Raw genomic sequence first — 14,808 nt, 5'->3', positions numbered from 1 at the left:
GCAACAAAAACTACGGTAATCAACTTCTAGCTAAGATATTGACGTTTTTATTGTCCATTGATTGTGGGGACTGAAATGCCCGGTCGCAAGAAACAAAAAACAAGCAGGAAGCTCCAACGCATTGGCGTCGGAGAGCGGCTCCGGGGGCAGTAGTTGTAGTCAAGAATGAGGGCCTAAACACATTTTGTCATTGATGTACAATCCGACAACTGTCGATTCATGTTTTGTAACTTAGCAGATTTACGTAGCCGGTGTATAAATGTGTATTGGGCTTTGATATGGCGAATACATGGCATTATCACTTGTTGTATACTTTTAATTTTGAAAGCTCTTTGGAGGTCCGCTTCCTAAAAAATCTCTGGTTGATAAGTCGTTTAGCGAGGCTGCAAAAAATTTGCATTTTTATATCTGAAAGTGTAGGTATTGGTTTTTTGTATAATTGTTTTTTTGGATTGCTGGAAAAGTAACGCATACTTCTATAATTTAGGACTGAGTCAGGGAAATATAAGGTTCGTTAAATAGTAAATATTCCTAGTACCGTGTGACACTATTGTTAACGAAAAGTTTTTGCAACTTGTCAAAGAGGTTGTTGAATGATCTTCGAATAACTTTTGATGAGCTAGAGGTAATGGTTCTATCTGCAGCTCGTGGACTTCTGTACGATATTGTCCAGAATCATCTAAATTTTCAAAAAGTGTCCGCTTGTTCGATACCCAATTTGCTCATTCATGCATACAAGGAGAAGCGCATGAAAGCTTTAGCAGACATTTTGGAGATGAATCAAGAATTAGATGAAGAATTTATGACTTAAATCACGGCACCTTAATCACGGGATGACCTTAATTACGGCAACTATTTATTGTCCATGAGATGCAGATGGTTCCATTTCCCTAGCTCATCAAAAGGTATTCGAAGATCAATTTCATCAGCCACCCGTACGAACCACGTTTCTAGTGGCCCGTACTTGCTTCGCACGTATGAAACATACAATCAGAGAAAACAGAATTCATCTTACAATAATCAATAATCAGTAGGACATGAATCGTTGCGATGTGTAATACGACATTATAATGCGGCATTACTATTGTAATTCATTTTAATGGATTAGGGGCATTATAAATCATTATTGCCACGTCGGAATGAAATGTTGTAGACTGAATTGAAAAGCATGTTGGCAAAATTTATTATAAAAATAGTATAACATGTAGGTACATAACATAAAGGTAATACAAATTAAATGATTAGAGCGTGTATATTTCATTACATTATAGGTATATTACAATCATTTTTGTCATTGTTGGCAATTTTGATAGTTTGAATTTTGATAGTTGATAGTTGATAGTTTGAGAGTTGAAAATTTGGTTATTTTATTTAGTTAAGGTGATTCGATAGACGCCATATTTTGTGTCAGAATGGCATGCGACATATCCCATCAATTGGTTCCATTTTTTCATTTACTCATCATTTTTCTCCAATTTTAAGTTTCGCAATTCTGTTTTCAGGAGACTAAAGCACTCACTTATCAATTTGTATATTTATATTGAGTTAAGGGTAGAGACGTATTCCTCACCGGAATTGAGGAATGGAGGTGTTACAGTAAGTCCGGCATTAGGTTCCATTTCGACATCAGCGACGATCAACGCTACGATACTGGAAGCCAGTCTTCCGATATTAAATCCCTAGCGGGGAAGAAAAAAAATGCCTAGATTTCGCTAAAAATCCCTAAATCCCCAGATTTGCTCAAATATACTTAAAAAATCCCTAGATTTTGCAAAAAGCGCCATTTTTTTATGAAGAATCATGATGTCATTCGATGTAGCGATTTGCAATATTTAAATCTGATTGGCTCGTTTGAATTTTGGCGCTCTCTGAAAGCAGTGCTAATCCAGACCAATAAAATGAAAGAATATTAGTTGATTTCTTATTATTAACAGGTTGAATGCAGTTGAATGTCAAGTACATCGAAGGACGCAATCGTTTTAATTTCCGGCTTATTTGCGGGGAAAATAGTGTTGCCAAAAAGGCCTACAAAATATAGATGAAAAAATGTTTTCGATTGTCGAAGCTAGAATTGAGGTTAAAAAGTTGATTTTTGGTAACTTTACCTCATCAAAAAAAAATCCCTAGATTTCCTGAAAAATCCCTAAATCCCTGGAAATTCCGGAAAATCCCTAAATCTAGGAATAAACTCTTAGACATCGGATGGCTGTTGGAAGCATTAGAGTCAACATTTGAAACGCTGCTGCAGAATTTGCCGGGAGTATAATCGAGTGTTGAAAGTCAGTAGAATTGAACAATGTAATAATTGCTTTCCGAAATAAGCGTTATAATAAAAAAACAACGAATCTGAACTGTTAATACTGGAACACACCTTCTGTAAATGTACCTTGCGAGAGATAAGTAAAAAAATAGATGTACTGGAGGAGAAGTGCTTCTCCACAGAGTTTGAAGAAGGAAAAAAAATGCCCAAATTTACTTACTTCCGCATTTTCGGCAAAATCACTGCAATTTCCGAACCTTTTTCTGGCCAGGGGCCAAAATTAAATGATTATGAAGGGCCACTTAGATGTTGTAGATAAAAATAGGACTGTTGAAAAATTCGCCGTTTTCAATAAATATGTACCCGGAATGGAAGACATCTAGGGGAAAATTGTTACGATTTTCCGATGCAAATATTTTCCTACAATCTATTTTCCTGCGTTTTGGGATTATACGTACTAAGCAGGCTAAGGGCCCGTTCGCCAAAACTAATCGGAACTGTATGAATGAATTGCTCCTTTTAAAAATCAAAACAATATCGAATTGCGATATATTACACAGTTAAGATAGGGCTATGTCCTGTCGTAAGCGGCGACATAAAGTCGATATCATTTCAAAAATCGCCCCAATAGCCACGATAGTTGTTAGACGTTTACGGTTTCCCTGGTAACCTTTGTTTGCTATCAGCTGATATCGAGTAAATGACTAGGAAGCTCCAACCCAGTGGTTAAAGCTTCCTTAACCGCGAAAACTTTAAAATTCAAATTTTCAAATTTTGAACGTAAAGTACATTTTTTCCATCACGAGATAAAAGCACAAACAAGTTTTGAATTGTTGACTGTATCACCATGATTCCAAAAATACAATACACAACATAGCACTTACTAACAATAAAACAGTATGCAATAAAATAAAGTCATGACAAGGAACATAGCCGAAAATGGCGCCGATTCCCATCAACCAACGCGCGGTCTCTACAATGTAACATGCTGCATTGATACTCCCCAGCTGGGACCGTCCGGAATAGCAGCTCTAGTGCAAGCACCAGAGCCGCTAATAGCGAACAAGCGAACAACAAATTCGGCACCACAATTAATTTTTAGGGCATTTCCACAATTTGCACTCGATCGCGCGGAACAATTGCAAAGCAATTTGCTCCCGTTCTCATAAGAAAAAAATGTCGCTCCGAGCCAAAAATTTGTATTCCAGACTAGAGAATCGATCCCCGATGTATCCGAATTTTGGTTTCGGGACATATAATCCGAAAGCCCATCGACTTTTCGTGACAAACACGGGACGCAAATTTTGACCACTTAAATTTGCCTTGACACGCACTGGGAAAAAAAACAAAAAAAAAAAAAAAACATTGGATCGAGAGTCCAGATTCTTAAAAACATCGACAATAAAAAATACTCTTGATTCAATCAGATTTAAGCTTAAATCAAGAACCAAGCCCCTTAATTTGAGCGGATTTTCTTTTGATTTAAGCTTAAATCTGATTGAATCAAGGGTCCTTTTTCTTGTCGATGTTTTCAAGAGTCAGGACTGTAGATCCAATGTGTTGTTTTTTTCCAGTGCGGATAATTGTTGTCTGCCACGTGTTGGCGGGCGCTACAACTTGGCCACCGACCCTTTTCCGTGTTAGTGCATGTGAGGCCATTGATTTAAGTGGTCAAAACTTGTGTCCCAAGTTTGTCACAATATGTCATCGGACTCTCAGACTACAATAATAATCCATTGAAACTAGTCAAAAGTATCTGGTAATAGCGGCTGAATATTTGTCCTGTTTTTGTTTCAGGCTGTTTCCGTCCTACGCGGGAGTGGGCGGTTGGTCCTTCTTGTGAAGAAGGGAGCAGGCGCCGAATTGTTTCCGGGGGAGTCCTCGGGCTACAACAGCTCCGCGAGCAGCGTGGCTGGTGACCAAAGCCCCGAGACCTGGGTCAACAAAAGGTTGTCTATTGTTAATGAAGAATCTTTTATTGATTCCGATAGGTATTGTCTAAAGATTTATCAAAGCATGCTGCTCCAATCCGTGCATGTTTCACACACCTGTGACGTCCGACCAGTTATCATTTTTCCACCGCTAAGCAAACCACCCAACCCAACCGCCTACCGTGATAGCGAAGATAGCCGTAACTTTTAAATTCTCGAAATCGAGTTTCCTTCAAAATTCGGAGAATCTTATTTAGATAAAATCATTGAAGCTGTGTTGAAACAGCAAAATGTGTCTTCTCTGACAAGAAACAAGAAACACGAGAAAGCTGTAAGTGCGCAAAAATTGACTGTGCTTCAGACAAAATAGCCTTCAGGAACATTATTTCTGAATAGCGTCAGAATCGGAGTCCTCGTTTCGTCGTATAGTACAATTTATTGCAAAAACGAAAAAGTCAGTGATGTTTTCCGGGACTGAAAAATTTTGCATACGTATAGCGTTTAAATACATCTAAGAGAGGTCAGTGTTTCAAAATTCTCCAAGGTGAGGTCCCTGGCCCAGTGGCAAGACGTGAATGATCGATTATTAACGATATTTCTCCATTTGAAGCTATAGTGGAGAATCGATTATTAAAGAAGGTATTCGTTGCGAACACCCGTTTTCGATCCTTTTTGATATGTTAAAATGGCAGATGAATCGAAGTATCGCAAATCACGCCATGCCACTGCCCCCCCCCCCCCCCCCCCCCCCCGAGAAAATTCCTTTTGCCCCGAAAAATTCGTTTATGGTCATGGTATGGGGGTAGAATCTCTCAATATCTCCAATAACTCTTCAAAATTGATGAAAATTGTCATGATTTAGGTAGTTTATTGAGTTTAAAAAGCAGTTGTTCCCTGTCTAAAATTGCGCTCAAAACTTACAATGAGTGGCATACACAAGTGTGGGTTTACAAGCCGTAGTTTTTTTGGAGTATATCTTCCTAGACCTCTTCTTTTAAGCATTTTTGCTCATCAACCCATACTATATCTACAGAGACCAGGCTTCATAGTCTTTCACATAAATATATATATGAGTCGCTTTTATAGCGCTCTTTGGCGCTGTGCGACGCCTAATCGCCACAAAGCTCGGTCTTCCCACAGGTCATCAGGGAGTTGACAATCTCTTATCTCATTTAATACCCCCTGTCGCCAACCTCTCACTGGGCGTCCCCTACGTCTCCTCCCAGGAGGAACCCAATCAAGCATCTTTTTTGGCAGCCTCTCTTCCGTCATCCTATTGACATGACCATACCAAACAAGTTGTTTGGTCATGACGTCGAACACGATGTCATTTTCGACTTCCATTATCTGACGCACTCTATCATTACGGACCCGATCTCTCCTAGAAATTCCTGCTGACCTTCTCCAGAAATCCATCTCCGTTGCTCTTAGCATATCCTGTGTCCGTTTCTTCAGCTGCCAAACTTCACATCCGTATGTTAATATACTTTTGACTACAGCGTTGTATATCCTCCTCTTGTTATCTTTGGAAATCCGCTGATCCCAGAGGATTCCATTTAACATCGCTATAGCCTTCCTTGCTAAGGTGTTCCTTTCCCTGATAGCTTGATCCGTCCTTCCATCCTGGGTCAACCGCACTCCCAAGTACTTAAAGTGCTCGCAGCCTTTGATCTGCTGCCCATCCTCCAACTCAATGCTTTGCTGATCACCGCCAAAAGTCATCTTCTCAGATTTGGATATGCTGACTTCCAGACCCCACTTCCGATACTCTTCTACTAACTTGCGCATCATGTATTCCGCGTCATCTTGATCTTGAGCAACCACCACCTGGTCATCAGCAAAGCACAGAGTAAACAGAGTTTCGAGATCACCCAAGGGGACACCCATACCAGAGCATTTCTTTTTCCATTCTTTTAGCACGCACTCGAGATAAATTTTAAATAATGTTGGCGACAAACAACATCCCTGTTTTAAACCCTTAGTCGCATAAAATCCCGCTGACAACCCCCCATGGCACTTAACTTTAGTAAAACTCCCTTTATAAAATCGCTTAACAGCGTCAATCAACCCCCCGTTAAAAAAAAAAAAAGAGTCTTTCACATAAATGAGAGTCGAAATATCCATCGTTGCATTTCTATCAAAAGCTGATCGTTTCTACCTATAATATTATAACCTCTCTCACTTTCATTAATGTTATGTTTGGTGTTTCAAAGTACATACTGAGCGATTTGCGAAAAGTACAAGGGTTTCTCTGCTGTACTTTAAAAAACCATAAAAAAATCACTAAAATATCAATTTTATTTTGATACCTTCATGTTTCCAACCTCATTTTCATCCAAACAATTATGCTACCTTACGAAATAATGAATGAGTTTTCAGTGTTACTATCCTAAAACACCATGAGTTTTTAGTGTTAAACACTTACGGATGACAAGTCTTTTTGTTTCCAAATGAGAGAGGTGTTTTTGTTTTATTACATTACGGTTTTTCTTCTTTTTTTTTTTTTTTAAATCCTAAATTCAAATTGATTTGTTTCAGTCGACTGAGTCATCAAGATTCGGATCATAGGTTGATTTCTGATCAATTCATCAACGATAGCAATAAAGAGAGACATCTAAAACCTTATGAATCTAATTGTAATGGAGGTAAGATAGCTACTGATTTCCTCGTTCAAACCGTAGTCCATGCCACTAAAAGAATAATAACTCACGAGAAGTAGTAATATAATATCTGGTTTTACAGATTTTCCGGAGAATGCTTCGGAATACTATAAGACCTTTCCCTCAAGTACCCGAAAATACTCCTCATTCAATTTCCACAAAAAATGCAAATATTATGCTGCAATTCCACCATGCCCTCCAAACACGTCATTTTTAATAAAACAATTACAGGCCAAACAAAAAGTAATGTTAACAACAGAATACTAAATATCATTATTTTGGCTTTTTTGTGAGGAAGTTTCATACCTTACTTAGTTTAATCGAGACCGCATCTATACTATAAGCTCCGAGATCCCTAAATTTGCATATCTGGTAACACTTTTGTGCGTTTCAGCGTTCTACCGGGCCGATTTTCATGATTTTTGCGGCTATCGACAGGTGATAGCCCCTGAATACGCCCGCTGTAATCAGAATTTGAAAATAGGACCCAGGTTTTTTTTTATATTCGAGTGGACCAGAGAGCTTAGGAAGCGAGGCAAAGTTTGAAATTCCCGTCGATGAAAAATGGCGGGAATTTCAAATCTAGCGGGAAATGTTGAATCTTGGTCCGTTAGTAGAGTAAGAGAATCCAAGATCTGCTAGTTTGCTATAGACTATCCAAAAGCGACGAAACGCTCCGTTTCGCTTCGTTTCGGTCTTGGCGTGAAGTTTGAAATTAATGCCGATTTTTTCATTCGATTCTTATTGGTTCAACCGCTCCCGGCTAGAGGGTGAATGAACAAATGAGAGTCGGGTATGAAAATCTTTTCATTATTTTTGATCGTTCTTTTGTGGACGCGGGCCTAAGAGAGCGCAAAGCGCCTTCTGGGGGTTGGACCGCGTAGCGGCCAGGGGGCAAAGACCCCTAGTATTTTTCTATTCGTTCAAACCGCTTTTCTTTGAGGTGATGTTTACTGTAGTTACAATGGTTGTAATTTTTTATTTCACAGATGTTGAAAAAACTGTTATTCATGTTAGTAGCTCAGATGTTATTCCAAGCCAAAGAGATAAGTCCGTTGATTTTAAGTCTGCATCCAACAAGGTGAGTTCTCATTTTTGACTACTTCCGAAGATTACCTTCTACGAAATTTTTTGCCATTGTATCCAGAAATGACCTTGATTTCTTCCAATCATGTATCAGTTTCCCGAAAACCAAATTTTTATTGCAAAGCCCGCTTTTTTTTTTGGGGGGGGGGGGGGGGCGAAAATGGCATTTTTCTGTCGATTACTTTAACGAAATTTAGCACTCAATATTACACTGGCGTCTTGCGCGAAACTCTAAGCACCATGACTTGACCAAAAATTGGTACGGCTATGAAGTTTTCGAGATAAAGCAGCAGGATTCATAGGCGGATCCAGGGAGGGGGGGCGTAGAGGGCAAACGCCGTCCCCCCTCACCCGTTCGCCCGGAGAGAAGGGGATCAAAGGGAAGAGAGAAAGCAAAAAGGAAAGAACAGAGGAAAGAAGAAGAAGGGACGCTTACATTTGGTTACTAATCATGACAAAATCGACTCGAACTGCTTAAAGATACTTTAAAATTTCGAAAATTTTTTGGGATAAGCTCCCCAGACTCCCCTCTCTTTCCCCCCCCCCCTCCCGCTTTGTTCGAGGTGTCTGGACCCGCCTATGCTGCCGTGCTGAGGTAAAACGCCGTGTGAGCCTTTCGGCATTGCCAAATTTCCTCTGACAAATCGCTAATTTTTTATGGAAAATTGTAAATATTTTTCTTCCAATTTCTAAGGTAATTTTGATCTAAAAAGTATGAAAATTCAAGGAAAAATATCGGCAATTTTTCTCTCAAATAAACATTTAATCGGAGAAAATTTGGTAACTCTCGAATGTTCATACGGCGTTATTCCTTAGCATGGCAGTATGGTAGGATCTTTCTTTTCTCTTCTTCTCTTCGTCTTTTTCGTCGTGTTCTTCTTTTTCTTGCTCTTCTTCTACTTCTTCTCCATCTCCCTCTCCTTCTTCTTCCTACTGTTTCTTCGTCTTAATCTTTTTGTGCTCGATGATAACACACATCTTACTTATTTTTATTTTTCTGTAGTTGACGGAAATTTGCATGGTGTCGCAACAAATGGAGACAACCACAACAACCGTACTTGTAGAGGTTCACCAAAATAATGAAGACGCGGAGAAAAATAAAGTGAGTCTATCAAAAGCTTGACAGATTTTAAAATCTTCAATCATCGTGATTATAATCTAGCATCAGAAGGCAGACGAGCATATGCAAGTAGCATTTTTCAACGGAAATATCGCGATATTTTGAAATTAAGTCGCAATTTTTTACGATTTTTCGGCGATTAAATCGCTGGAATCGTCAACATTTTGGCGATTATCCTCGTTCTTTTCGCAATTTTATCTCTGTAAAATAATTGTGTTCGAAATCTTATCTTGAGTTTTTGATCGATAATGTCGACGTAAATCGCTGTCGAGAAAGTCGCGATTTTATTGCTGTTTTTGTGAGGAAATCGCAATGCTTTATCCGGTAATATTGAAATAAATCGACATCGATAAAATTATGATACACTCCCTGGTAAAAATCGGCAATAGAATCTGTGTTCCCTACAGCCGGCTGTAAGATTTCCATAGCTTCTATAGCCGGCAACACAATTTTTTACATCCTTTTATAGCCGATGGCGATTAAGCAACAGCTTGGCGATAAAGTGTATGCTAAACGTTACTAATTACAGATGCTAGGACTTAGTGAGTTTTTGAACTACCGCTCTTTTTTGGGCCGTAGTATCTTGATGTATTTTGCGAGGAAAGCTCCGTACTTTTGAAGGATGCCTGCCATTCTTAATATGTTGGAACGCCTTCAATTTCTTATGATACTGTGCAATACTTCTAGTGTGAAATATTTGCTTCAAGCGCCGTGGTACGCTGCGGCGCGGCGGGCGGGCAGCCAGCTCGAAACGAGCACTGGCGCCTACAAACCTAACAGGGATACTTCACGCATTGCGCAATGCGTGAAGTATCCCTGTTAGGTTTGTAGGTGCCAGTGCGCCGCCGCTTCGCTTTGTGTTAGGCTCTAATATTTAATCTCGTGGAGTCAGCAATTTCAGCTCATGACTTTGAAATTTTTGCACACTCTATATGGATTATTTCTCATTTTAAATGATGAAAAAAAATATGTAGTAAAGGAAAATATAATGTGCGTTTTGTAAATATTAAGGTGATTCCGTAGAAAACTTAAGGATTTACAAAGCACACGAATTTCTACACAATTTCTCATAGCTTTTTATATTCGTGGCGAAAAAGCAACAGCCAGACGATAAAGTGTAAAGCCCGGCGATAGGAACTATAGCCCGGCTGTATAATTTTTTATCACTTCGTGTAGCCCGGCCGCATGATTTTTTCCACTTTCTATAGCCAGCCATATGATTTTCTATCGCCTTCTTCAGTCGGCTATAAGAACTTCTATGGTATTTTGAAACGCAGCTCCTATCGCCAATTTTTACCAGGGGTCTCCGATCGAATCGTAACTTATCGCGATCACTGTTCTGCCGTGCTAAGGAAGAACGCCGTATGAACATTCGAGAGTTGCCATGTTAAAACATGTATTTTTGAAAGAATTTCTGCATATTTCCCCATAAAATTTTCAGATATTTTATATTAAATTGCGTAAAAAATTGTCTGAAAATTTCGTAAAATAATTTTCAGAAGTATCCCAGTAAATTCGGTTTTCATCGAAGGAAACTTTGCAACATCAGACTCATACCGCGTTTTTCCTTAGCACGGCAGTGTTCCTTGGGTAGTCTGGGAAATCGTTGTCGTTTCGGTGTCTCGCTTCAAACTGAGCAAATGTTTTAAAGTCGACAAAATTTTTCCTCCGAATTTTGTGAACCCTTAATTTGATTAATCGAAGCTGGGACGTTTTACTGCAATCGGGTTCTCGTGGTGAAAATGCCAAAAAAATGTTTCATTTAAAAATGAAGCAGACCAAGTTTTGCCCATGCGTTAACCCGTTGATCCCGAAAAATTTCGTCGAAAAAAGTAGCGTCAAGTGAATACTTTTCGGAAATATTCAGCATTTCCGGTTACATCAAATGATTGCTGGAAACACTCCCTGGTTTTGCGCGTAAATAGTGGTCCGAATTACTGAATATCTCCGTTAATATTCATTTGACGATTTACCTTTTGTGCGCAACCTGAGAATGTTTCCGGACATACTGAATATTTTCGGTAAGTATTCACTTGACGCTATTTTTTCAAGACGCCGTTTTTAGGATCAGGAGGTATTATTGCATTATTGGGGAAACTTTGCCCAACTCATTTTGAAATGAGACATTTTTTCGGCATTCCCGCTACTTCTAGAGCCCTGCTGAAGTAGAACGCCACAGCGTGGCGTGGGCCGATTATTGAAACTTTGTCGGCCTGACAAGACAAGAATAGCCCTATCTCAACCATGAAATACATCGCATTTCGATGTCACACCGAGCTGCTTTAAACTTTCAATAATCGGCTCGCAGCGGGTCGATTGTTGGATCGTTATCGAATGGACTTGATCGATAAATCCCTATCTTTACAATGCTATTTATCGATCAAGGTCATTCGATAACGATTCAACAATCGACCTGCTGCTCCGGTTTGGCCGACGACAGGTATTGTAGTCAGTGGGAAAAGTTCTGCCGATTTATCCGAAGTCAGTTTTTAAGTAGGACGACAAAGTAACAGCGAGCATTTCCTGCTCTTATCTACATCGCTTCTCTTTCCTCAAGAAGCAAAATTACAATCTTTAGGGTATATTCATTTTCCACAACTTGCAAATAAACTTTTTCATCCGGATGATCCCCTTTCCTCTTCTATTAATCTTAATTCACTTGAAAAAAAAAAAAAAAAATGTTGCTTGGATCCAGAGTCCAAACTCTTAAAAGCATTTACAAGAAAAAATACTCTTGATTCAATCGGAATTTTTGCTGTAATCAAAAGGAAATCCGCCTAACTCAAGATTAGAGGCTCAGCTCTTCGAATCAGGGAAAAATCGGATTTAACCAAGAGTGTTTTTGCTTGTCAATGTTATTAAGAGTCTGGACTCTAGATTTAAGTGACTTTTTTTCCAGTGTTGTTCGCAACCTTGTTGGACCTTTTTCGCAATGTATTTCACAGAAGGGTCAAAGATGACGTTCATTCTGATTTAATCGCTGCATATGATACTTTATCTTATTCATTCATTTTTTCCTTTTTGTTTTCAGAGAAATCAAAATAATAAGTATTTAGATAAAAGTTCTTCAGGGAGCTCATTTTCTGGTAGTAGTATGACTAGCCTCAGTAGTGCCATTAGTCAAGAGATACAAAGGAGATCAGAGGTAAGTGCAGTTCCCCTCCTTACAGTCTATAAAACACAGAACAATGTATTTACAGTATACAGTGTGTCTTTTGCAAACTTTTGGGCAAATTTTCATATTGATTGAAACAAAACTTGCATTTACAAGTATTTTGAGATACTCACTCTAAATTTTAAGATCGCAACCCAAGTAGCGTAGTGCAACGGAAATTCTAAAATAATTTTGAAAATCAATGCAACAAAATTGCAAATTTTTCCTATCAAATTGCAATATTTTGAGTAGCCTGAGTAGATGCCGATTTTTAAAAAAAAAAAAAATCCATAGAAAATGAGTTCTATGTGTAAGAACGGCGGTGAGAAAGTTCAAATGCAAAACGAATTGTAACTTATTTCAATTTTATTGCAAGAAACAATGGAGGAAGCCGCTTAAATTAGTGTGTAGACAACATTCACCACACTCCTAAATAATGGCAAGAACTTGTTTCTTTAATTTCAATTAATTTCACCATGTGCTACTTGAGAAGGTTTTTTTTTTGCTTTTTTAAAGAAAAAAAGGAGGTACCTGAATCTTTGTCTTTTCATTGATTTTTTAAAGGAAAGACAACTAGGTATCTAATAAAATTAACATAAAGTTTCCTTTAACATGCTTGTGCTTGGTCAGATATGTTTGCCATGATAATATTATGCTGTCGAAACTGCGAAATATTCGGAGTAAAAAATTGATTATTTTTTGACCGATACTGTATTATAACTCACTAATGTTCGTCATGTGTATATCTAGCGGAAAGCCAGTGATCCAGCTAGTGTGGATCAGCCACCCCAAAAAGGCGGCAAGTTAGAGAAGTTGAGATCGAACTTTGACAAAGAGAAGGTGATCCAACACGAACAGTTAATGCAAGAATTCAAACGTGCTCATAGGAGGATGTTTTCTCCACCTGGTAGTCAAGACAGTCAGACAAGTACAAATGTCACCTCTAGCTCAACTCAAGCCAAAGTGGTGAGTCAGCATTGCTTTTCCAAAACTAGCATGATCGTTGCCTTTTATGCCTTTTTTAAATCATTTTTTGCTATTAAAGTGTAGGAATTGACGTAGTTGCTAATGTTCGAGCGATTTTTTTTTGTTGCGAAAGTCGCACAAGCGAGGACGATTTGTTATCATTTATTGCGGTGAGGAGGAAAGATCTCCCAGAAGCAGTTGAAGTGGTATCGAGCGTGAATGAAGGCGAACTCAAAAGCTCGTCTATCGCTTCTCGTTTCGCAGTTTTGTTATTGATGCTTTGATAGCTCTCATCAAACGTATTGGATCTGGTTTGGTTTCTTTATTAAATGACAAGTACAAAAACATCGCAACACTCGTGAGTCTAAAACGCCGGGACAAACGATGTGCAGGAATGTGGGTGAAGGCGAAAAACTGGTGCTCGTGCAAGATCTGAGAGTATCAAATTATAAATAAACTACTTTTTACAGTTTCGTTGACCCCCCCCCCCAAAAAAAAAAAAAACCTCGCCCAATAACTATGGATTTGATTGACTTCGGTGTTCTATGTGGTGTAAATATTACTTATTTTAAAGCGCTTTTCTTTGCCTTATTTTCAAGAGATTTTCCGGAGAGCATAAGTGTCAGTCTTAGGGACAAATCTGCCATGCTGAGGAAGAACGCCGCATGAACTCCCAGGCGTCGCCAAATTTCCTCTGATTAAATACGAATTTATTGTGGAAATTGTAAATATTTTTCTCCTGATTTTTCAGACTATTTTGTTCGCAATTTATTCTAAAATATCCGAAAATTTTAAGGAAAAATATACCAAAATTTCGTCAAAAATACATGTTTTATCCTGGGAAATTTGGCGACTCTCGAATGTTCATACGGCGTTCTTCCTTAGCACGGCAGAATGGTCCTCAGCAAAAATGTTGGCCTGCTTAAACGATCGCCAATTTCACAGCTAGTAATCACTTTGAACGCTTGTTTGCACCCACACTTTTGATGGGCAATCTCTTGCAATGAACCGGTTGGAATCGATTAATCATAAATTGAATATCAGGAATCATGGATTTTGATATGGTTCGATTATGCCTTGACGCGCCGTCTCGCATTACGTAAACCTAAAACAATAGGGATTGAGCTCAAGTCTTTCCGGCCCGCGCCGCGTAATCCGGACGATTACCTGTCCGCTCCAAATATTAATTTTTATAAACGGTGCACGGATACCATCGAAACTGGTGTTACGTTATTTACTTACCCTATCATTAATGAAATCAATCAGCGCACAAACCCGGTTTTGCAGCTCATTTCGGGTGAAACTATATAACGAATATTCTGCTGATATAATTGTTTGCATTGTGTTCACAAATATCTGAGCGTGACCTGAAGGTCGTCAAAAACTTCGCCAGCGTTATGCGGCGTTACCGGGGGGGGGGGGGGGGTGTAGAGCGAAGCGTTACGTTCGAGTTTAAGTATTTTTTTTTCGAGTTTCTGTAGAAGTTTTCGTCGGTCGTCTTTCGAAGTTGTGAAGAACCTCGTATCACCCCGGTGGGCTTGGAATTTATGCATGTGACTAGTCGGGCGCATCGCACGGAAAGTGGCGCGGCGCGCGGCGGGGCTTGGGAGCTCCAACCGCGAAAAAAAGAG

The 14,808-nt window shown here is 39.1% G+C and overlaps 1 protein-coding gene across 3 annotated transcripts in view; it reads left to right on the top strand.

The window, feature by feature from the left end:
- Positions 1-14,808, top strand: part of LOC109032169 (uncharacterized) — a 276,458-nt gene that overhangs the window by 223,177 nt on the left and 38,473 nt on the right. For 2 of the 3 annotated variants that reach the window (XM_072303601.1, XM_072303571.1), the window contains exons 9-14: positions 4,058-4,251; positions 6,730-6,836; positions 7,841-7,932; positions 8,941-9,039; positions 12,089-12,202; positions 12,962-13,177. In XM_072303601.1, coding sequence (XP_072159702.1) covers positions 4,058-4,251; positions 6,730-6,836; positions 7,841-7,932; positions 8,941-9,039; positions 12,089-12,202; positions 12,962-13,177 — 822 coding nt within the window. The remainder of the gene's footprint in view (positions 1-4,057; positions 4,252-6,729; positions 6,837-7,840; positions 7,933-8,940; positions 9,040-12,088; positions 12,203-12,961; positions 13,178-14,808) is intronic. The other variant, XM_072303622.1, reaches the window with a different exon arrangement.

This window comes from Bemisia tabaci, chromosome 1 (assembly GCF_918797505.1).
Source record: "Bemisia tabaci chromosome 1, PGI_BMITA_v3".
Classification (NCBI taxonomy): domain Eukaryota; kingdom Metazoa; phylum Arthropoda; class Insecta; order Hemiptera; family Aleyrodidae; genus Bemisia; species Bemisia tabaci.
The sequence above is the reverse complement of the archived record's forward strand: the minus strand, read 5'-3'. Positions and strand labels throughout refer to the sequence as shown.